Raw genomic sequence first — 25,078 nt, 5'->3', positions numbered from 1 at the left:
TTATTTTTTTTTTCTCCTAATTTGTTCCCCTTTGTTGACTATTTAGGTACAAGGTATGTGACCATTTACCGTTCTAAACGGTGTAGTGTATGACGGTTTTTATCGGGGGGGGGGGAGCCAAAAACTACTATTTGCTTACACTATAAAATTAGCTAAGGCCGGCCCTGATGTCATGGTGCTCGGACACAATTCCAGCACTGGTTTTTGAAAGCATCCATAGGGCAAATTTTCAAGTCCATAGCTCAATTCGTTCTTGAGATATCCATTGGAAAATAAACAGACAGATAGAAGAGGACCAGAACTTCAAGACACCTATAAGCATCTTAGTGATAGCTAAGCAAAATGTACAAAATTTCAAGTTTATAGCTTAATTCATTCTCAAGATATTACCCAGATTTATAAAATAATCTTTGCTTACTCTCAGTTAAATCTCATGGAGGAACTAGCACCATCATTAATCTCTATTTTCTACACACATGCACGCGCAAACATGCACACAGTGCATGTATCGTATATATAAACTGATGCAGCAGAATATTGAAGGACCTGATAGAATCTAACAAACGTCCTACTAACCAACCAATTAGTACCACATGTTAAAATTTCATATTATTGTACCCAAATCTGTTTACAGATTAGTTTATTCTACGATTCCATTATGTTACGTATTTCTTGTTACCATTATGGTTATAAATAAGACCAATGTAAAAATGTTCACTAAAGCCCATGGAGTGACATGTACCATCAATGAACTCGATGTTCCTCATATAGAAATGAACCTTCATGAAGCTCATTAGAGGCACTAACATCCAGTTAACAAACTATAATCAAAATAATTTTTATTTGTCATCATTAAGATTACAAATATTATCAAGAAAGAAAAGTACAATAATTGTGGTATTGTCAAATTGTATTTAGTAGCAATTCTTCCAGATTACATAAGGTCGTCATTTGAGGTGACTAAATTTGAGGTAACCATTTATGTATACTGAGAAAAAGAAAGGTCCTAAAACGGAGCCTTGAGGCACACCTGTCTCGACAGGTTTTATAGTTAAACATTAATTTTTTAATAAAGAAAATTGATTCCTATTGGATAAATATGACTGCTTTATTGTTAAACAGCTATATTCAATACCATAAAATTCTAGTTTATGTAATAGAATATTACAAGGAACACTATCAAAAGCCTTACTAAGATCACACAAAACTACAGAAACTGACTCTTTTCTTTCAAAAGCGTCCAACGATAAATCAATTAAATTAAGTACTGCAGAGGTATTAATTTACCCTGCCGAAAATCATGCTGAAATGTGAAAGTAAGTTTTGACTCAAAAAATAACTAAGCTAATTGTATATTAAAGATTCAAATATTTTAGTAAATATAGAAACTTTGAAATAGGTCTGTACTTTTAAGGGTATTTTTTTATATTCTTTGTTTAAAATTGGGGTTATTTTTTTAGTTTTGATTGATAGCACAAAATATCCCTCATTCAAGCATTTGATGAAAACAATAGCAAGTGGTTCACTAATCAGATTAATTATGTTTAATGATACAATTAGAAAGCTAATAGTAATCCATAGCATTTGAGTTTGAAACAAACAAATTTTGAAACAGCTATGATTTATGAGCTGGAGAAGATTCATGTGCTTATCTCCTTCCACGCTCCCTTGCAGGGAGGGATTTGGAACACTTCCAATAAACGCATCAACTGCTAACCTTTTTCTTACTGTAATTCTTTTTTGTTATAAGTAGACGTTATATACAGCCTGATAGTGCACAGACCCTTGCCTAATTAGACTTTTGTAAATTGTATAATGGGTCAACATTCTAGTTTTTGTTTTTTCTTAGGCAGGAATATACCAGTTAATTAGTGTGGTTTTTTAGCTAGTCTTGTTAGAAATTTTAATTAAATGAGAGCAAAAGTGCCATCGATTTACATAATTCTTTAAAAGATTTATCAAATACTGTTTGTACATTAATTTTGTTCTGTTTGAAGTCATTTATCATTTGCAAATTTTCTATTTCTAAACTAGATCCAAACAAACCAATATATTCTTTTTTTTGTTACCTAACGTGTTTGTCACCAGATTTATTTTGATTTCCTGAATAATTCATTAGAGAATACAAATAAAACAAAAGTAGTACATGATGTGAAAAACAGTGGTGTCCAAGAATGATGCTATATAAGTTCCTATTAAAGTTAATAACATTGTTAATACAAGAGTTTAAGGTGGTGCAATTGATTTTGGGTTGAGTACATTTTTATGTAACAGTCAAAATCCTTCAAGGTACCCTTCCTAAGTAGACAGAAAAAGAAAAAAATTGGGTCACTTCACAAGGAATTATAGACATTTGAAGTAGTCATTTCAGGCCATTATAAATAATCAGGTGCAATGTAAAATGGCTGATGATAAGGATTTCAAATTTTTTATCCGAAATATGACCAGGAGTGACATATCTTTTATTTTGAAAAACATGAGTTAATTTTACCACTATGTATGAAAAGTTATGGACAAAATATTAATTTGATATATTCTGAAACGACCGATGCAAAAATTATACATCAATATTTTTGAACTGCTACCCAAGAGTTTGTCACTCAAACAATACATCCTGGTTGCCATGGTTGACTGCTTGAAATTCATCTTAAAATTTAAATAAAAAGAAAACCTGTAAATGAATTCATTGTTATCAACATATAGACCATGCCCTGAGTATTTGGTATTATTGTTTTTCTCTTGCAGGAAAGAATTAAAATTAAAGTAAATTATATAGAATGGAAATGATGAAAACATGAAGAAGAATGTGGGGCACAGGGAAATAGTTTTAATTTAATGTTTGAATAATAATGCAATGTTTCTCTGATTGAAGAGTTATCTATTAACTGTGTAATGGAACTTCTTACTGTATGTGTTAGCCACAACTATTTTCAGTTAAAAGATAGATTTTACAATCAAGTATCCGGTTTACCTATGGGTGGTGTTCTCAGCCCAATAATTAGCAACATATTTATGGACCACTTTGAAGACATTGCTTTTGAAAATTGGAGTATTAAACCCAAAATTTGGTTACGGTATGTTGATGATGTCTTTTGTGTATGGGAAAATAAAATTAACATCCAAGACGAATTTTTAAAACACATCAATTCAATTAGACCATCGATAAAATTTACTATTGAAAATGAGGTTAACAGTGAAATTCCATTTCTTGATATTTTGATAACAAAAACACAATTAAAACAACATTATTTTACAAGAAGACTTTCAGTGGACAGTACCTTAATTATAATTCAAATCATCCTCAACATGTAAAAACTGGATTAGTACAAAGTTTGTTCCAGAAGATTAATAATTTGGTAACTGATAACAAAGATAAAATTTTAGGAGAAAATTATACTACAGAACTTTTGATTAAAAACAACTACCCTCCGTCAATTATTGAACGAGCTAAGGCTAAAAACAAAAGTTGCAAGCAAATTACCAAAAAAGACAATCCTAATTATCTCACTACCGTAACTATTCCTTATGTAAAAGGAACATCAGAAAAAATTCGTAGGATAAATTATAAATTTAACATCCGCACTGTTTTTAAGTCCCAAAATAATATAAGAAGCTACTTAACAAAATTAAAACCGAAAAACAAACATCAAGAAACCAAGAATGTGATATATAAAATTGACTGTGGTTGCAACAAGACGTATATCGGCCAAACATCAAGATCTGTGGAAATTAGGGTAAAAGAACATATTTATAATTATAAAAAAGAAAACATTGAAAAATCTAAATTAGTTGAACATGCAGTAAAGGAAAATCATCATATAAATTTTGAATCATCTAGTGTAGTGTTTAAAGAATCTTCCTGGACTAAAAGAAATAAAATTTAAAGTGCGTGTATGACAGTTTTAAAAGATAATTGTATTTCCTAACCTTCCGTAAATTTCAGTGATATTTTTATACCATAGTGAAAAAAGAAATCCATTCCAAAATTATTAATTGCAAACCATATTTTTCTACATAATTCTTTTATAATTTATTAGTTTTTGGTCTTTACAGTTAGTTTTAAATTTTATTCTATTTTATCACATGTTTATTCTATTTTACACATATGTTTTTTTTCTGTAAACAATGTCAAACTGATGATGCCTTAACCGGCGAAAGCGCTTTTTTAATAAATATAATATGGAAGTATATAAAAAATGTCTTTTCCATTAAGTACAGGTTAACAAAAATGTTTCTGTGCTAATGGATGTTAAGTAAATATTAAAAATAGATGGTTCTGTTACCTACCTCTTGACAAGTGTCCTTTGGAACAAAAGGGAGGAGTAATGTAGCGTTTGCTACATATTTTTGTATAAATTTAATTGTAAATGGTTATGGGAGAAAGTATATACAAAAAAATACTCCACATTATAAGTAGAATTGTTAATACATAGGTAAATTAAAAATTAATTTCTAAATAAGGGATCCGTGAAGGTAGATAATGGTATAGAAAAACAGCGGTTCATCTAGAAGTCGACAACGATTACTGATTACAAGGTGGTAAAACAGTTGACAATTAATTTCTTCAGCCTTATCATTGGGTGGTCGGAGACCAGTCAGATGCTTCGGTTATGTGGTAATGTAGGTCAGGAAAGGGGCGGTACTTAAGACTATGATTCGTGAATCCTACAGATTTTCAGTCTTTGGCATATTATTTGTGTTTAAATTTTGAGTGACCGAAAACCATTCTACATTTTGCTTAAGTAGAAATTTTATATTCTAATTACAATTTTCATAGAAGATATTGTCAACTATAACTAGGTTTTATTTTTACAGAGTATATTGTATTATTTAAATAGAATTGAATAACTGAAATTAGAAGTTTAACTGAATTATAAATGCAGGATTGCACAATATAACCAGTACAATCAAGATTTTCTTAGAGTAAGGTTTTAAATTTGAATATTATTTAAAGGTTGTTTGCAAATAGAAATTTAATAATCAGCTTTAAGAGTAAATTAACACATACAGATTTCAAGGCTAACAGTTTTAACTATGAATCTGTGCCAACTGAAATGAAAAAGCATTTTTCATGTACAAAGCATGAAAAAGGTTTCAATTCAATTATAAATTAAATTTTATTTATTTAGTTACGCTATAAGAGAAAGTTGATTTATATTGAATTATATTTATAAAGGTTTTATTTGATTTGAGTTTTATAAGAAAGTTAATTTTAGTTCGATTTTTATTTTTTTTAGTAAAAAGTATTGAATTTTATTTTTAAACCTGTTTAATGATCTTTCTTGTGAAGACAAGTGGTCCTGTAACCAAGTGGTGATTAAATCTAAAATTGTTGAATATTGGATCAAGATTACTTTATTTAATGACAATTTAATTTTGAAATTTCAATGCCACTGTGATTTAATAAATAGTTTTAAAACGTTCTCCTGTCTATCTTCACAAATAGTAAACATTAAATCATTTAAAAAATAGGAACAGACATGCAGATAAACTAATTACAAAATGTTGCATCGAAATTCTTCTTGGTTGGATTTCTGATTTACTTAAGTCAGTTATACCTTATAAGTAATATCAAGATCTTAAACTATTTATTTGGTAATTAAAACTATCTGACTATAGATTTGATGAGATAAAAAAATTAGCATATACCAACTTGATAATCTGTCATTATACTATCACAAAAATGTACGGGATTGTTAATTTACATGTAAATACATGGTATCAACTAACAAAATTAATGAATTCACAAACCTCTGGTTTTCATACTTGTTTTGTAGCTTTTAACAGTTTTCAATTATACTTACAACACATCCTAACAATTTTATTAAGCATAGAGGAATATGGAAATACAAATTTGTTCCCATATATTTCATACCTAAGCAGTATAGAATATCTATAAAATATTTTTCTTAGGTTTACAATAAAAAATGTTATGTTATTTACAACCAGATACATCATATTGTATTCAATTATTTGTATTGTGAATCATTTATTCAAACACTGAAGATGAAGTTGTTAAAATACTCAGCAAGTCAAAGTGGAAATATTTAGTGATTATCATAACTCTGATAAATAACATAATTACCTCTATAAGAAAATATTAAGTAGAAATATTACTTACTTTAGGTTTTTACATAAGTTTCTTGTTTCGTCAGATCTGTCAGTACAGTCTATCACACCATCACATATTGAGTATTGGTTGATACATTCTCCATTTGAGCATTGAAATGTTCTTTCACTGAAAAATATATCATAACATTTTTCTTAGAAGAACAAAAGGTTTTATAATGGCAATATATATAGTTTTTAACTACTGTTTATAGTTTAAAATTACCCACTTAATCTACATTTGGATCACTGAATTTATTTTTTACAAAGTTATTTCATATCACTGATTACATTTTAAAGTACAGTTATTCTCCTGATTAACCGAAGCCTTCGAAGATAAAAAATGTTTTTTGATAGACCAAGCAGTAGCAGTACAATAATAAGATAATGTGTGGGACTAGCGGCTATATCAATCTGTGGTGCGTGTATTACAGCTATTGCTTGTTCAAGTAGTGAATTCTTAGAATATGCGTCCTCTTGGTGACATAACAGTTGCAGATTTAAGATAGGTCACCCAAAGTTTGTTTAAAGGCTTGTCTGAGCGTAGTCTATAGGAATGAACTTTCACTGAGTGGACACTGCAACGTTGCCATATTTCTGGAATGCCACAGACGATTCTACTGCTGTCAGTCGCAAAAGTTATTTGGACATGTTCATTTCGTTTGATATTTTTTTTACTGCAGTCAACCCGTCTTTTTGGCTGTGGAAAGTGTACAGTGTTAATGTTACAGCATGAGTGGAAATGACAAAGGCATGTTTTAAAGCATTAAAACATTCAGACAATAGCTAGACAATTAAAATGTTGGCTTCACAGTTGGTGAAGTGACTGTTGGTGATTGGAGACGGAACCAACAAGCAAGAAATTTTTTAATAAAAGTGTGAGTGGGGGTAGTGGTTTATTGTGATAAACAATGAAGAAAGGTGAATATTAGCTGACATCAGAAGTCTTGTTTATATGGTTCTCTCAAATACGGAGTTTGGTGAACCCTATAACCAGCATAATTCTACAAGCAAAGATAATAGAATTTCATAAAAAATTCACCAAGAGCACCTAAATTAACCAGTTCTTGGGACCATGAAAAAAACTACAGACGTATACTTCTTCAAACGCTTATTTCACGACTACACAATGGGATGAGTGTTGCAGTCACTGAAAAAAAACAATCAAAGATGCTTTTTTATTGGATTGCAACGGCTTGGGGCAAAGTTAAAAAGTCATCACTTATAAAACCGTGGAGAAAACTTTTTAACTTGCCAAAGCATAAAGAAAATGTCAATAATTTCAAATCAATTTTCAAAGAATTTAATATTAACATGTTATTTTAAATTGTATTGACAATTGTAATGCCTTTGGCTTATTCAATAAAAAAACTATTCTATTCTGGTTTGCCATATCATTTTATTTCACTTTCTTAACTCTGCACACTTTGTACATCTAACACACTTATGGACGATCTATATTGGCATATTATGGTTATACACACAGATTGGAGCCATTATGACAGTATATTTCGCCATCAAATTTTACCTCTCTCTTGTACAATTAATTTGTTAATTCAGATTATACACGTCATACTTACGGACAACTTGTGGACGGTTGGGTACATATTTCATCTGAGCCATCAGCGCAGTCTTCTTTGCCATCACATTTTTGCTCTCTATCGATACAGGCTCCATATGCGCATTCAAATGCCAACATAGGGCATCTAAACACAAAGAATAACTATTACTAATGAATGTTTTAGATCATACAGAATGGATATCATAATTAGAGAGGATATAATGTATGTGGAATAACACCACAAACTCTCTCTCCATCACTCTACAGAGTAATTGAAAATGGGAAGTTTTTATTTATGTTGAAATAATTTTATAAACAAACATGAAATATTTGAAAACATTTTAGAGTGATTAATATTAATGATATAAGATTTTTATTTGTATGCAATCTCAAAACATAATAACCAATACTTACTCTCTACAAGTATTTTTTTTGTAAATACAAATTCTACGTTTACATAAAAAATCTTGGCAAACCATTAACGACAATTTAAAATTATTTTATAATGGTTTAAACATTTTTTTTAATCATTGTATATTGGTTTCCATATTAATTTACTCAAGAAAGCTCAAACAGCAATATAATGAATGCACATCAATCAATATTTTATCTATAGCACTCTATCTAACTCAACATTTCTCTATGTTATACTTTTAATTGCTAAAAGTTACTCCCCTAATCGTATTGGAATGATAAATGTAAGTGAAGAAAATGTATGTTGTTCAATTTTAGGTACAGGGCTATTTTGGACACTTACTCTTTAACAATTCTACAGGATTAGTGTCTTTGGCAGTAGGATGATCAGTGAGTGGAGGGGGAACTGGAAGCCCTAAAAAAATGCCTTAAATCAATCAAACACATTGAAGCAAGGCACCTGATCGAGTGTAAAAAGTAAATGTGTAATAAATTATAAATGTTCATGGAAATCGTGCTAGTGAGAGTACTGCATAGGGAATGTTGCTTCTTATTAATATTTAGCGGTAATATTCAATAATCTCTGGTAATGGAATGAACAAATAAATTATTTGAAATGTAAAATTACAAGCTATATTTATGCAACTATGTGATGTTATGAAGGAGAAAAAGATAAAAATAACTTTTTTCACCTACGTGATATCTGTATCATCCTTCGGTATTATTGATTGAGAGAAAAGAGCTTTCAAAAACTCCAGAACAATCATTTAATATAATTCAAAACCCAATTTTAAAAGCTGCATTGAAGAAATCTATGCTTCCTGACGCTCTCTTTCACATCAACAAACAATTTATTCCTTTTTCATGGACCAAATATTGAATAGCAATTTACATATAATAGCAATTCATTTTATAATATTTGTTATTTGCCTTCACTACCAGTTTTTAGTAGTAATTCTTCCAGGCTAACGTAAGGTCGTCATTTGAGGTGACTACATTTTGAGGTAAATCATTTATGTATACTGAGAAAAAGAAAGATTTCTGAATGGAGCCTTGAGGCACACATGTCTCGACAGGTTTATAGTTGAAAATTAATTTTGACTGAAGAAAATTTACTCCTAATGGATAGATATGACTGTTTCATTATTAAACAGCTATATTCAATACCATAGAATTTTAGTTTATTTTGTAGAATATTAAATGGAAAACTATCAAAAGCCTTTTTTTATTTTTGTTCTCTTAGGACAAGAAGTTCAAAAATTGCACTTAGTCCTGTAAGAACCTTTGCGCTGCTTCCGGAGTGACAGGATTTTCAGGATGGGTAAGGTTAGGGAGTAGGGGCCGCCTCCTATCGAGATCCATGAGGAAGAATTAGGGCACTACATCTCAAAGTCATGTCTCCCCGGAAGAAGGGGAGGCCAGCTCTGAACCAGCCTTTCCAGTCAAAGTAGGCAGGGGGTGTCACACCCTGTTGAGGCTAGCAAGAACCTCTGAGGTTAGGAAATCCCACCAACTCCAACAGCCATCTCCCGCAGAGACTAGACCTATCGAATTACCCTTGTACCCCAGAATCTCGACATTTTTGGTTAGTGATATGCTGCTCCTGGACATCCATAAGGTTGCCCAGATTTAAGTGACACTTAGGTTTTTGCTTTACCCAGTGGTAGGTTCAACTAGAAGGTATAAACCAACCAGAAGTGATCCCTGCTGGGTTTAATTCTCTCTTAGAAGCATAACTAAATAAAATTTAAATTAGTACTCTGTTTTAAACTTCTTCGTGCCATGTGAAAAATTCCTGTTAAAGTTGGCACCAACTCAAATTTAAAATTGTAATTATACTATATTCCTTCCAAAATTATTTACTTCAATCCTTGAAGTATTAATTTATTCTTACTGTTCAATCTTAAATTTCTATTGCAGATTACCTTTGAATAATATTTAAATTTAAAACTTTACTTGAACAAAATCTTTCTTGACTTGTTATATTGTTCAATGTTTTGTTAAAAATTAGTTAATTTTGCAATTTTAAGCAATCCAAATGTATTAAAAGAAATACAGTATTCCCTGTAAAAAGGAAACCAAATTAGTTGACAATAATTTCCCCTACCAATATTGTAATTAGAATATACAATTTATACTTATACAAAATCATAATTATGTAGAACAGTTTTTGGACACTAAAAGAAACAGAACTAAATAATATGCCAAAGACTGAAAATGCCACAGGATTCTCAAATTATAGCCTTAAGTAGCACAGCTTCCCTAACCCATATTAGAAAAGCTTGTGATTGGTCTACAACAACCCAATCATATGTCTGAAAAAATTAATTGTCAACTGTTTTACCCTACTGTAATCAGATATCATAGTAGACTTTCAGATAAACCGCTGTGTTTCTATACCATTACCTAGTTTCAAGGATCCTTTCTGAAGAAATTAGATTTTTAATTTACCTATGCATTAACAGTAATACTTATAGTCTACACTATTTTTGTGTAATCTTTCCCCCATAATTATTTATTTATTAAATTTATAAATAAAATGTATCAATGCTACATTACGAATCTTTGTTCCGAAGAACTATTTTCAAAAGTGAGTTTGCAAAATCATCTATCTTTAATTAATTTTTTATTTACAATATGGCCTTAAAATTTTATTTCACGGTAACAAAATTTTATTTTTTCCACATTGTTAGTTAAATTGTGATTCCTAAGACATTTTAACACTTCACGTAGATGTGAATATGTTCCTCTAAGTCTTTTGAGTAAGAAATAATGTCATCAAGGTACTTTGGAGCGCACTTTAATAACAAATGTCCTAAAACTTAGTCTAACTATGCTGACAGCACCAACAGCTAGCCCAAAAGTAGTCTTTTAAATTTGTAGCTTCCAAAAGGCACTGAAAATGTTAAATGTTGTGACCGTTCAGAAATATTAATTTGGTTATAGCTTTTTGACAAGTCTATAACACTAAACACTGAAAATCATACAAATGTTAGTACAAACTGTGTAAGTCCCCAATAGGATAAGTTACATTTTCCATCCTGTCATTTAGTTTTATTATAATTTACCACAAGTTTCTCCTTACCAACTTCCTTTAGTACCAAAATTGCTGGACTAGAATATATTCACTTGGGCTAGGCTGAATTACATCTAGATCCAATAACTCATTAATTACATGTCTAATTGTTATCAATTTTATTGGATTCAAAAAGTAAAGTCCCAAGTAATTTTCTTGGGAAAGTTCGGTTTTTTATTCAGTCTTTTCCGAACTTTCCCTCCTCATAAGTTTTTTTATGGAAAACAACTTTTGTATTTCCATTTTCATAATTAATTAGGTGCCTCCGTCAAAAAACCGTGAGGTGTTGTCAAAAGTTACGTGTTTCAGAAATCATTCTATTATCAAACACAGTATGATCTGCCGAATGGCTTCAAACAAACAAAAAAAACACTCATTTTGCTAGAGCAGTTTGAAGACATGATTACGTAACCTCTTGACTGGTGTACTGTGTATATGTAGGCCTACAATATTTTTAACACGTTCTTGTGATGAGTGTTTTTGTGTAATACGTGTTATCTGATTTTAACTACAGGAATGAAGAAGCATTCGGCGGATCATATTTTATCCTGTGTCTCATGATGAAATGATTTCCAAAACATAAACTTTTAGCAACACATCATGGTTATTTATTTTTAAATTTGACGGAGATAAGAAGGTTTAATTAATTGTTAATTTAATCCAAAGTGGGCATTACCAATGAATTCAAATCCATTTTCATATTCACATACTGCAATTACTTATTTGAGGATCTGTGATTCCAAATAAACTTTATTTTGTACTCGTTAGTGTGACATGATCTGTTCCTTTGCATATTGATGAGAGAGACAAAATAAGACAAAATTCCTTCAATCGTCCTATCTTTCCCAATTTTTTTCTTGTAGTTTTCAGATATGTTACAATACGGAATCGATAACAAGATTGTAAATGAAGAATTCTTCTTGAAACCTACTTATCGCCTCTTTCCACCCACAAATGATTATTGCTAATAAGTTTTGAATGAACAGTATACTTAAAAGGCTCTTGGTAGTTTCATCACACTTTAAGGTTTATAACACAGGAAAATCACATGCTCGTGTACTAATAATATATTGTTGCCGGGGCAATAACTACACATAATACAATATAATCGTTGTATACAGAATTTTATTACAAACAGAATGCTTCTAAATTTTAATTAAACTCATCATGTGCCTTAAACATTTCATAAAGTCTTTATATACAATAAATTAGTACCATGTTTTAATTTGTAATACGTATTAATCACAAAGTCATTAATTTTAATTTTTACGATTTCTGTTAAGGTGAACTCAGAAGAAAGAAGAATAAACATGTACTCCGCTTACCGGATTTTTGTGGCTGTACAAGCAGCTCTGGTCTCGTCTGAACCATCCGAACACTCTTTGGATCCATCACACACACTGTATGATGGTATACAGTCACCGTTCGCACATCTGTACTGTAACCTGAAAACATTAAACATCTAAAAAAGTTGTTATGATAAATAGTCAATTCTTAAAGATCCTCACAAACACTTAAAAATAGGTTGGGTTTGGATATTAACACTAAAGGCAGCGCTACTTTTGGATGATTTGAAAGAGCTGTGTACAAGAAACGCAACGTACAATTTTGTAAGATGTCTCATTTTAAATGAAAGGCATGCAAGGATACCAATATTTTGTACAAGGAGAATGGCTTTCATGCGGTGATTACACTATGAATGGATCTGGTCACTCACAATCTGCTAAGTTTCTTTAGAACAAACTTAACTCAAAAACTAAAAACAATTATGGTGAACCTTTGAGACTAGTATTAATCCGAAGCCTGGAAAAATTTGTTTCCCTTCTAGCGAAAACAATTGTTGCTGACCATAAAGATAGATAGGCTCAGTGAGAATCAGAACTACATAACAATACGAAAGCTAAATGTGGACTTGTATGTTCGCTGCTAAAACTATATTTAGGCCTCTTGTGTTCAAAGCCTGAGACGGAATGGCTTCTCGAGCGTGTTGAGCCTGTCAATATACCGATACCGTTGTCCAAAATGTGACGAAGCGGCAATGAACCAACACAAACTCTCCCTTACTCAAAAGGATGATTAACCATCGGTCTTCTTCCAATCGTCAATATGATAAATTAGTTTCTCAACATCTTTTGGCCAATAACAATGATTTAATCAAGGATTTTCTTTAAAAGGGATTTGTAAGGTACCAAAAGATTCCTCCAAAATTCAACTGGACCATTTAGAACAAGCACACAAGTTGGTGCTAAAATACAAATTGCCATTTGGACTAAAAAGATAAATCTTCTGTATAATGCTTGTGTTCGATGTTGCAGACATTATACAAGACTAAACATATTTAGGTTGAATGCATTCATCTATCTGCTTCATAAAAAATATGGACTTGTATCTACCAACATATTCTGCCTTTTATAACATTTTTAATACATTCAGTTTCATATATAATTTTTATGATTCGGAATTATAACATTTAAAAATAAGAGTAAATTATTAAATTAGGTTTAATATGTATTTGAAAATGTACAGCTGAAACTGAAATTTATTGTGTTTATTTTGTATCTTCTTGACAACAACAATTCGTCGAAATATTAAAGGAATATTTCAGAAGTCTTTTTGTCTTTCTTATACAAAGACCTTGTGGAACTATACACTTCTTTGAATATATACTAGTTAAGCTAAAGAGACCAAATTTTGCACATGTTTGAATAGATAAAAGAAAACTGTTCAAAAATGAATTGTTATTTTCTATAATATTAAACAAATGGCATCCGATGAAAATTTTTAAAGTGAAATAACAAACATAGGCTACCCAGTCTAGTTATAACAAATGTACTAGACACTAAATATTTAATCAATTTCATTACAATTCCAACAGTACTTCTTTCAACGAAATCAGTGAACGCATAAGCGACCACTTTCAAAATACGCTTGCACTAGCCAGTAGCAACAAATAACTGATAAGTTACTCTCAACTGTGACATGTTTGGCGCTCCTGGCTTGTGCAAGCGTATCTTTAAGGTTAGAATTCCATTAATGTGCTCCCTTTGTTTTCGCTGCTCTGATAACTCTAACTTGTATAATCCTAGACTACAAAGTCATAAAAAATGAATTCCTATGCCTTTTATTACAGACGGAAGAATTTACGTTAAAATACCACTGTTTATATATATATAAAAGGATGTAAAATCAAATTTTGATCAAGATAAACAGAATTTGTTAATAGAATTTCGCTAATATTTATACAAATTCTGACTATCTTGATCAAAATTTGATTTTACATCCTAACTAGAAATTAAATTAATATAAAAATAAACACAACATTGTATCAAATAATTTTTCTCTTTGTCTTATGGTGAAACTAAAACAAAATTTTATCGATTATAATGGCATACAAATTATTTGTATCCGATCAAGAAAAAAGGAATTAGTTTTCTAACATTAACGTTGATTATATAAACAGAAATAATTGCAAGAAAGGTAAAAGAAATTTTAAGTTTAAAGCTAAACATATCGGAAAATGCTACGAAATGCATCCGATGGATGGCAGCACCTCAGTGACAAAATTAACTTTTCTGTTTTTCTTTGATTTTATTTTTTTTAATTGTTTTGTAAACAAGACAAATATTGGATTTAATGTATAGAAGCAGAAAAATATTTTATTTATAACAACAAAATTATTGTACATAACTTTTAATTTTAAAATTTAAAATCTGATACTGAAAATTTGCAGGTAATAACTTTTACGAATTTTGAAATTTTTTTACTTTAAAAATCTGTAGAATAATTCGATTGGAATCCTTTTTCGTTATTTCCTGTATTTATCTCTTGCCGCAGCCAAACCGGGGCTTCCCGACAGTAGGCTACTCGATTCTCGTGCAGCACAACTAAACTCCAGCAAATAACAATAAATTAGTATTCGCATCTCCATAAACTCCGTACAAGATCGACACTAAGCGCCATAATTACGTCCGAGACTTTCCATTTGTATAACAAAATATTGTACAGGAAGAATGAGTGATCAACAGTAAAGAGCTAAAATAAACAGTGTTGCAAGTTCTATCTTAAATATTGTTTGTCTGGGGAATCTACATGTATTAGTGTGTATAAGTGGAATACAGACCCAGGTTATATAAGGGATGTCGAATGTGAACTATTCGTAATGCACAAGTACGAAGATTCCAAAATAATGAAGCCTTAGTCTTGAGCATTAACAAATATATATTATTTGTAGGTTAGTTGGGTGTAATGTAATATCAATTGGAAATCGTCTCCCATTATTTTATTTTATTTATACCTTAGTTTCGGAAATAACTTATTTTATCGGGATTGTTATCAAACAGCAAATTGATCTTAATTATAAATAGCCCCTCCGGCTTAGCCTGAAGCCAGGTAGCTTTCACGCGTGACTGTCATCTCGAAATGCCAAACTATAGGTGCATCATTGTTTAGACTTGTTATTTTGAAACAGAGAAGGCTTCTATGCTTCTTCGATAACCAATACTGTCTCAATTTACTGTGCTCACAAGATACTTGTTTTCTCAAACTTTCTCTATCAGTATTGTATTTTATCAGTAAACATTACCTGACTCCTATCCCGAATATGAGCTATGCAGGAGTTCTCAAGCTGAGGGTCGTGGAAAAATGTTACGTTTGTATCTATAACAATCAGGCCTATATATCGTAAGATTATATGAATCTAACTGTGTCGGTTTGTCGTTTGTTATTTTGTATTGATTACACTAAATATTTCAATAAATTAATCGATAAACCTTTAAATAGGAGATATAAGCACTGGGCACGCAACAAATGCTAGTCTCTACTTATGTAAGTACAAGCGGGTGTCGTGGCTATGTGCACATGACTCAAGATCGGCTTGTTCACAAAAAGTTGGATAGCTTACTTTTAATGTGAACCTGTGCTTGTGTAGCCTTAACTATGTCTGGTTGAATATGTCTTAAGCACATAATTAAATCGTTTTCTTTCATAAAGACATAATATATGACTCATAATACATGAGACATAATAATCTGTCTCTTCTTTTGGATTTAAGCGTTATCAGTTTAAACACCAGATTCACATAAATATGATGTTTTAAATCAGTAATTTTAAATCTTGAGACACCAAATCCGGATACTCGATTTTTTTACCTAGTCAAAATCTGTCCACATAATCGCTCTCTACAACAGTATTTTGGCCGTTGACAACTCTATCAGTTTGTCATGAAGCAAAACACTGAAATCTGATTCTCCACCATCTTCGAATTTAATGGATATAAAATCCATTGTGAACTAGAAGTACACAGCAGTATGTGTTATTTGGAATATAGCAACAACAAAAAATGATTTTAACAGCTTTCAGGTGATTAGACATGAGCAGCAAAAACATGTCAAAGGAAGCGAATTGCCTTGTACACCAGTAAAAAATTGTATAAATTCAAGCCCCAAAGGAAAGTTTTCAATATTTGTTTCCTTTACCCATAAATCCAAAGTGATATTTTTTTAAATCTTTCCCTGTGCAAATATAATTGTTTTATCTGAGCCTTGCAATGTCATGTTAAAAACGTTTATATGGGGACGTACTATCCGCCAAATACGCAAGTTAGATTAACTATTCTTCATCAGTAAAATGTTCTGCAAGCTGGGGATTAGCATCCCGAAGGAAGACCAACATTTATGATCTTAATTCAAACTGTCGGCTGAATACATTTACTCGAGAAATCCAACGTACTTCTGTGTGAAGCAAAAGAGTTTTATCTCAAAAGTTCTTCTCTTCATATTGAGCAGAACAAGTGGTTTTTGCAATGGACAAGCTGTAACAAAATTTACAATTTCCACTGCATCTTTCATAAATTACCGAAGTTCAATGGGATTTTGTTTTGATGCTAGAGCTTGTCCATGTAAAAATAGTGTACCCATTTAAGCATTAGGCATGATGGTCTGCAATCCTATAATCAGTCACTGTATTTACCAGTGAGAGCAGCAGCACCATCATTGCATACGGAAACACATTTTCCCCAATCGATTTTAAAGGGCTCAGTATCGTTGATGAACAGATCATACATGCTTTCTCCTGATGAGTGATAAGGGAGTGATTTGCAAAATAGAAAGTTCCCTTCGATTGCTCCACCCGTTTCATATCGGACGAAACACAAGATTTGAGAACAACTGCCTACGTCAATCGATTCGTCAATTTGTATTGAAAAACACTCACATTTGTTTAGTTTTTTTGTTAATTGATCCTTAACGTTATCAGCCATATCGTAAATTCTTCTTGATACAGAGTTATTTGACAGTGGGAAAATGTGTTTTAACTTTAAATCTTCTTGGAGACTTATGACCCATGAAACCATATCAATAGCAGGAGGAAGAATCAATTCTTCTGCTATTGTATAAGGTTTGACGCTTTAGGCATTTTTTAATGCTACATCATATAAAGTATAAAGATCATTTTGGTTAGTAGCCTATTGCTCAATTTAGTAATATTTCCTATTTGATTCTTCCGAGTCTGACATAATACAGCAGACGCTCTAATAATATCCAGAAGAAAGAAATGGATACACCACGTATGCTAGAGCTAAGAACTATTGTTGGGGGGGGGGGGGTCAGCGTATTGTTGCCTGGTCCTAGTTATTAACCTCGGTAAAATGGCTTGGATTGTTGAATTGGAGTAGTTTTGGTCTTGGTCTTCAAGAAGAAATATTTATCGAGACGGTACCAGCAATCTGTTAAGATTTGTAATTAAAACAGAACCTAACAGATTCAGTTGGTTTAAAGGCTGGGTTCTCCTTTAACATACACATATGAAAAACACAAGGGAGAACAGATGGAAAATTTTCGTAAATTACAGATTTGATCATGTCATAGGCTATCAACAGGAAAAATTAGTTAGTCGGGAATTACGTCTAGCATATGGCATTGCTGTGTGAGCAAATGGAACTAGCTCTGCAGCGAGGCGGCAATGCGCCAAGCCATGTATTTTGTACTGGACTCCTAAATTTCACTGTTCACATATAGAAGTGCGTATATAATGCAGCAGGATTTTTATTGTTGTTTTTTTAAATACACCAGGTTAACCTTTTAACTATTTATTGAACTATTCAAACAGCTCAAGTTCTTACTGAAGGGACTTAGAATCTTGTATCATGTACTTACTGTGAACATGAAGACTGACGACGAAACCTATGATATAAAGGATGACTAGTTGTGTTAGAGCCTGCAGCCAAGAAAGGATTTAGGAAAGCTGAAAAACATACAAAGCGATTAAAGAATAATTGTGCAATTCAAGTTATACTATTATTTATCTTTTAAAATTTATTATACCTAAACAGTTTTTACTGGCAGAACTGTTCTGGTATTAGACAAAGCAATAACCTCCAATCGCGAAGTGTTGAAGGATATTCGTCTTAAAGGTACGAGATGTACAGGTCCAACCGACTGTGAATATTATAGTGTAGTTGTATTGCATTTCTCAAGGACAACTAAAATGGATGCATGTTTTATCGAGTAACACATTATAATACACAAAAGACTAAACATAATTACATGTGCGTAAAAAATACCATATTTAATACTTATGTTTTAAAATAAGTCGTTTCCACAATTCTGAGACCAAACCTAATGCAAGGAAAATATTTGTACTGGAAAAATTGAAATATCTCTAATAAAGCTGACTTTTAAAAATGTAATTCCATTTTTCACTTAGGATGGTTTTACTAAAATACATGGTCAGTTGTAAGTTAATTGTTTGTAAATAAATCGTATATTAAAATAGTTTTCTTAAAGAAACTCTTAAATATTGAGGGAAGAAGCCTTATTTGTATTGTATAAATAAGCACACAATCTAGGTTTTCTTGGAATCATTAACGAAATTTCTCCTGTAAAAGAAATCGATCTCCGCTGAGATAATTTTGTTGGGGGTCAGGATAGAAGGGTAGCAAGAAGGTTATAAATACCAAATTAAAAGTTTTCATAGGTAATTTCTTAGCTTTACACAAATAAAATCAACCTTTACACTTGTAAATAATAAGCACCAGCCAACAAGTTGAAGGGATGTTTTCTATCTTTAAATATTTGCAAGATTTAAATAATTACAAGCACAAAATTGGTCCCAAGAAAATTATTGGTTTTTAAACACTTTATTTTGTTTATATGGATAAATTAATTTGTTTATAATCTACATAAAAATTAACAACTTTAGGTTTTTTAATTATGAAATCTATACTGTAAAATAATAACTGCGAAAATGTTTTCCAAAATCAATCTTGCATCCTTCATACTAAAAATTATATTAAGAGCATTCAGAGAATATAGAATACAACCCACGAGGTGTAGTTGCAATAAAAAATAATGCCTGTAAATGAAAGGTTCAGCTATTACATCTACGCAGTATAGCTGTGATGTATTCGTGTTAAAACATTGTACGGCCGCTAAGTTAAAAACCTTACGAGAGATCAAAATACGTGTAAGTAAAAGATTTTGTAAATTACTTGCTAATTTAAAAATAGTTTTCCGCTGTAAATCTTCTACGTTGCACAATAGCTTAAATACAATAATTTCATTACAACAATTTTAACGGCCGTACCAATTCTTGAACCTAAAGGAATTTAGAAAAATGTGTAGTTAAAAAAGTTGTTCGAATTCTTTTTAACTATTGACGATGGTTAATTTAAAGGGAGAAAAAAATTACAGACATTTTACACCATTCAGTGTTACAATAAAAGAAACATGACTTTTCGAGGACAAAAATCTTTAACCTTCTTCAGGTGTCAAATACTAAAATATAAGTTTAAGCAGTAAATCTTGTAGACCAAACAAACTTGTTAACTTTTACTTTGGTGTGTTCATCGCAAAGTGAATTAGTTTTCTTTTTTCCATTCTTAAACTTATATTTTGGTATTAGACACATTAAAAAGAGGATACATTTTTTATCGAACGGCGTGTTTATTTTAGTTGCTCGACAGTTTTCAAAAGTTCAGAAATACGATACGCTACGTTTTATTTTTATGTGCGTTTGTTTCGCAATAGGCGAGATAAACGATTTGCGCAAATGTGAACAGCCGTCCTCTTTATTAACAACTCGTATTGAATGTGGCCGCCTAACAAACTTACCCAAGAGATGTTTTTAATTTTAAAAATTATAGCAAATACATTACAGAAATTATGTCATAAAGTACTTGCAATACGCACATTTCTACACGCTTTTTAGCAACGTGTTCGGCGTAGTACAGTCCAAACTCACGTGTCGCAACAAGTTTAAATTAGAAAATATTACTTTACTTTCAAATTGGGGGATCGAATATAGTGGCCGAAATAAAAAGGATTTTGGCCTACTCTACAAATATATCGCTTATAATTTGGTATCAATGTTTAAAAAAGAATCAAGAAAAGCGCATTTAAAAATTCTAGATAATTTCGTTAATTATAATTAAGTTACATAAAATTTGTAGAAGGTCTTTAATCTCATCCGTGCACAACACAGTCAGTCACTAATGGCCCTGCTATAATAGGTTTTATATCATTAGTAATCAGGGGCGTATCCAAGGGTGGGAGATGGGGGACCAATCCCCGATCCTTCTCCCTCGAAACTCCGATTTTATTATGAGTTTTCAGTTCGATACCACTACATCGATTAAAATTCTAACAATATATTAACATATATTAAATTTCTTTATGTTTTCTACTTTGGCTTATTTTTAATATTATACATAATTTACGATTTGAACTGTCCAACTCATTCATTCTCTGCGAAATACATTTTGGTAGATACGTCCCAGTTAGAAACTGGTGAAAGATAAACTTCCCGGAAGTGAGGCCACTGCATTAGATGCGCAATTTTATAAAGTACTTGTAGAACATTTTGCTTCATTCTCTCACGGCTATAAAACCAAACAGTTTTTCAAATATCTAAACGTTAGATGTTGTCGGAAGTTAGGCCTATCATTTTAAAGGATTTTCTTATACATATTATATTTATCATATTTAGTGTTAAATAAAACTAAGAGAAACGAAGATTGTAGTTATAACTAGTGTCTTCCTGTCAACAATATAATTCCTCTTACCTCGATAATTGTTACGAGAATGGTACAAATTAAGTAACCAAATGTAAATGGAAAACACTACACAACACCTGGTATCGGCTGTAGCTACCATTTTAAATCAGCTGAAGGCCTTGGCGATACTAGTCACTATATTATACACACACACACGCACACGCACACACGCACGCACGCACGCACGCACACACGCACACACGCACACACACGCACACACGCACACACACACACACACACACACACACACACACACACACACACACACACACACACACACACACACACATATATAGAACTTTAAAGAAAAGAAAACTAACATGATTTATTTTTATCGAATTTCAAAATTATAAAACTATTTTAGTGGAGCTCAATAAAAACCTATTAGTGCCCTGAAAAATGAAATTCAGTCCACCGCTACCGCACAATTTACAGTACCCACGGAATTAATATGTTACAATTAACCCTTTGAGTGCCAAGTATTTTTTGAGTGGGTATACTGAAAAGTGCCAGGTATTTTTCGAGTGGGTGTGTACCTAAAAGTGCCAGCCCTTTTTCAGGCATTTTGCAAGGTTTTAGTAAAAAATTCACAGTTTGATTATTTAATAAGCTATCAACATGATTCTTTTTTTATTTTTCTCTGAAAACTCTGTTTAATTAAGATAAAATAACAAAGTTACCATAACACTAAATTTAGGAATACCAAAAATGGACTTACCTAAAAAAATTCAAAAATATTTTAATTTCATTTTTCAACCAAATTATTATGACCAAAAAAATCATATCCTTTTCTTAGTCCATATCACTGGAAATTGTATGCAGTTGTCTGTAAATCTTGAAAAATTTATATTATTATCTTCAATAATGAGTAAGTTAAACAACTTTTAAGAAACTATTGTCACATTGTTTTCTGGTAACTATGGCAACCAAAAATGTTTATATGTGAGTTTCATAATTTAAAGTTTGATTCGGAAGTGTACTATAACAATTTATTTTTAATAGAGCGATTCTTCACAAACATTTCAATATGATATTATTTAAAAATATTAAAGGTTACAATTTTTAGTGAATTTTTCCCGAACGTACGGTAAAATCGGACGTTGGCACTCAAAGGGTTAACTTACTCTGGTTACGTCATTACTGGTATTTAATTTATAAAACTAAATTTATTTCAATTTCTTTGAACTGCCAAGTATGAACTAAAAAGGAGTTGGGGGAAATATCAAAATTGTGTTTTTATTGATCTCATAACCTAATTGTTGTAAAAAAAAACTTAAGAAGTTTAAAAAGTAATTGTTTCACCCTTCCATATCCACCAACTAATTGCCAAATTGAGATACTGACAAAAAAAGTGATTTTATTACTAATACTGTCTACGTATGGTAAGGTAAATATAAATTACATACGGTTGTAATAAGAGTATAACAAAGCCTTATATTACTAACTAGCTGTTTCCCGCGGCTTCGCACGCGTCTCTTAAGCTTTGCCCGTATATTTCTTTGCCTTCAAATAGTGTTTGGATATTTTAATATACGTAACTACTGTGTTATAATTGCAGTTTATAATGTGCAGGCGCTTTGATAACTTTTATATCTTGCAGTACAGCCTGGTGGTTAGTTACATCAATGGGCATTGCGTATGAACCTTCTACATAGAAAAATACAAATTTTCATAGTGATCGGTCCAATAGTTTCTGAGTCTATAAATGACAAACACACAAACATTCATTTTTATATATTATGATTGCAGAAACAGTTTAAACAAAATTTGTCGTTTCTCTTAAGCTTACTCTATGCTTTAAAACTATAAGTGTAAAGAAATTTATATATAAATATATTTTTGTCGCATTATATATGTTTACAAAGAAACAGCTGATTAAAAATTTGAAAAGACTCTTTCACTTAATAACATATGTTTGCTGCAATGCATTTCTTACGGGTATTTCTGTAACCAGTGGGGCGGAATCCTGATTCGGGAAAGGGATAAAAAAGTATCCTATAACCTTCTACAGATCAAGACGAACAAATTAAAAAAAAAAATTAGGCGAATCCGTCCAGCCGTTTGTGTGAGTGATGCTGTTACACACGAACAGTTTCATTTTTATATATATATAGATTGTCAGTGGTATATCTGTGTCAGTAAACTATGTCATATAAGGAAATACAGTTTCATGAGAAACCCGACCACGGATTATCCGATCCTGGTTGAAAACGAATACAATAAACTTATCTCGGGGGAGGGAGGAATTCCGGGTGCGTAATACTAGTAAGAATAAATCAATGAAAAAAAATCCGAGAATACGCTTCTACGTGTGTTTTGACATAAACTTATAAATTTTGAACTGGTTTAGTTTTATCTGACTGAATTTACATGGTGTAAAACGGGATGTCGGGGAGAGGGTTGATCCCCCACATCTCCCCCTCCCTATATACACCTTTGAAAACCAGTTTGCGACATCAAAAACAAACTCTTCCCTACCACGTAATGGCTTTATGGGCCATTTCCTTTATGGGAAGGAGTTCTTGTGGTTAGCTAAGGTCAGATGACGCTCGTGTCTGAAAAGTCCTCAACGTCATAAAACCATCCTCAATCAATCTCTGAACTCCATCCACATAGTTGGATTAGAGTACCACTAATCACGGTCTACTACACCCTAAACACGGTTTCCGTTCAATATTTATTACCTTTCCTAGACATTATACAGTACTTAGCTTACCATTTATAATCTCTGCAGTTGAATTTAATACTAGGGGAAGCCAGAGGGTCACTAACGAAGGCAGACGGCCGGATATACATCTGTCTGAGCCAACAATGTCTATACGGTACACCAATTTCTCAATTCAAGATTTCGTTGAATAATTTTAGTCAATATGTCTTTTAATTAAATTACTGTATATGATAACATAACGGGCAAAACAACATCACACTTAACATTAGCATATCTAATCAGTTAAAATAGAAACAATGATAACCAAACTCAAGGAACAACACTTGAAAAGAAAACATTACGACACTAATTGGGAAACCGGTTTTACCACACACAAAAAAACACAATATCACAGCCACGCACTAAAACTAAACGCACATTGGCAAACATGGGTAGAAATTGGCTTACCTAAGGCGAAAAGAACGATAATGTAGATAGATAAACTCGCGAACATGACTGCAGCTCGAGTCTCGTCAGCAGCTGGCGACCGACTGGCAGTGGGCCGGGGTCATTCTGCCGGGTCGGGACGGCCCGATATTGCCGACCAGGAAAACACGAGATTATGACGACTGAGTTTACTTCTCTCACATTGATGATCGTGGAGCGGCGCTGACCTTGAATCTTATCCGCGCCTTATCATTCACGGATTTCCAAGGAACTAGCTCCTCCATATTATAATATGTTTGGGCCAAATAGAGCTGATCCGGAGCCTCATATGATAATGTGGCGTATATGTTATTTATAACCCAAACCCTTTTCGTACAAGTCTATCGATACCTCATCTTCTTTATGGGGAATATATATAGAGACTGGTAGGTAACTTCAAGAATATTACTGAGTGGTATTTAAGTAATTGTTAGTGTGCTTATAAAACTCATGGAAGTGGACAAAGTAGAATGTTTACTAAAAACCAGTTTTGCACCTGCATGAGTTTGTGGTCTGCATGCATTGATGCAGTATACGCCAGATCGCAATATCAAATTCGTTGTACATCAGACTGGTATTCTTTCAAATTTGTGCCCTCAAACCAATTAATATTTTTCCACTATTCATTGACACACTCATTTAATGCAGCTGAGGAAATGGACGATCACTATCGTAAATCACTTTCAATATTATTCTATAGTTCAATTAATTAAGTCATTGGTACTAAGAGTAACATTT

General features: G+C 31.8%; 1 protein-coding gene and 1 long non-coding RNA gene across 4 annotated transcripts in view; one reads left to right on the top strand and one right to left on the bottom strand.

Moving 5' to 3' along the window:
• Nucleotides 1-12,563, top strand: part of LOC124372855 — a 51,596-nt gene extending 39,033 nt beyond the window's left edge. The window contains exon 4 of the long non-coding RNA XR_006923372.1: nucleotides 12,443-12,563. This is a non-coding gene — a long non-coding RNA (uncharacterized LOC124372855). The remainder of the gene's footprint in view (nucleotides 1-12,442) is intronic.
• LOC124372838 (modular serine protease-like) overlaps nucleotides 1-24,467 on the bottom strand; it is a 56,535-nt gene extending 32,068 nt beyond the window's left edge. For 2 of the 3 annotated variants that reach the window (XM_046831245.1, XM_046831251.1), the window contains exons 1-5: nucleotides 24,323-24,467; nucleotides 18,311-18,398; nucleotides 12,485-12,604; nucleotides 7,689-7,814; nucleotides 6,122-6,238 (exon numbers count right to left, since the gene is read on the bottom strand). In XM_046831245.1, the coding sequence (XP_046687201.1) occupies nucleotides 6,122-6,238; nucleotides 7,689-7,814; nucleotides 12,485-12,604; nucleotides 18,311-18,398; nucleotides 24,323-24,368 (497 nt within the window). In that variant the 5' untranslated portion in view covers nucleotides 24,369-24,467. Of the gene's footprint in view, nucleotides 1-6,121; nucleotides 6,239-7,688; nucleotides 7,815-8,426; nucleotides 8,447-12,484; nucleotides 12,605-18,310; nucleotides 18,399-24,322 lie in introns of those variants that run through there. The other variant, XM_046831260.1, reaches the window with a different exon arrangement.
• Nucleotides 24,468-25,078: the final 611 nt, after the last annotated feature.

Source organism: Homalodisca vitripennis, chromosome 1 (genome assembly GCF_021130785.1).
Source record: "Homalodisca vitripennis isolate AUS2020 chromosome 1, UT_GWSS_2.1, whole genome shotgun sequence".
Classification (NCBI taxonomy): domain Eukaryota; kingdom Metazoa; phylum Arthropoda; class Insecta; order Hemiptera; family Cicadellidae; genus Homalodisca; species Homalodisca vitripennis.
Note: the sequence above shows the minus strand (reverse complement) of the source record. Positions and strands in the feature narration are given on the sequence as shown.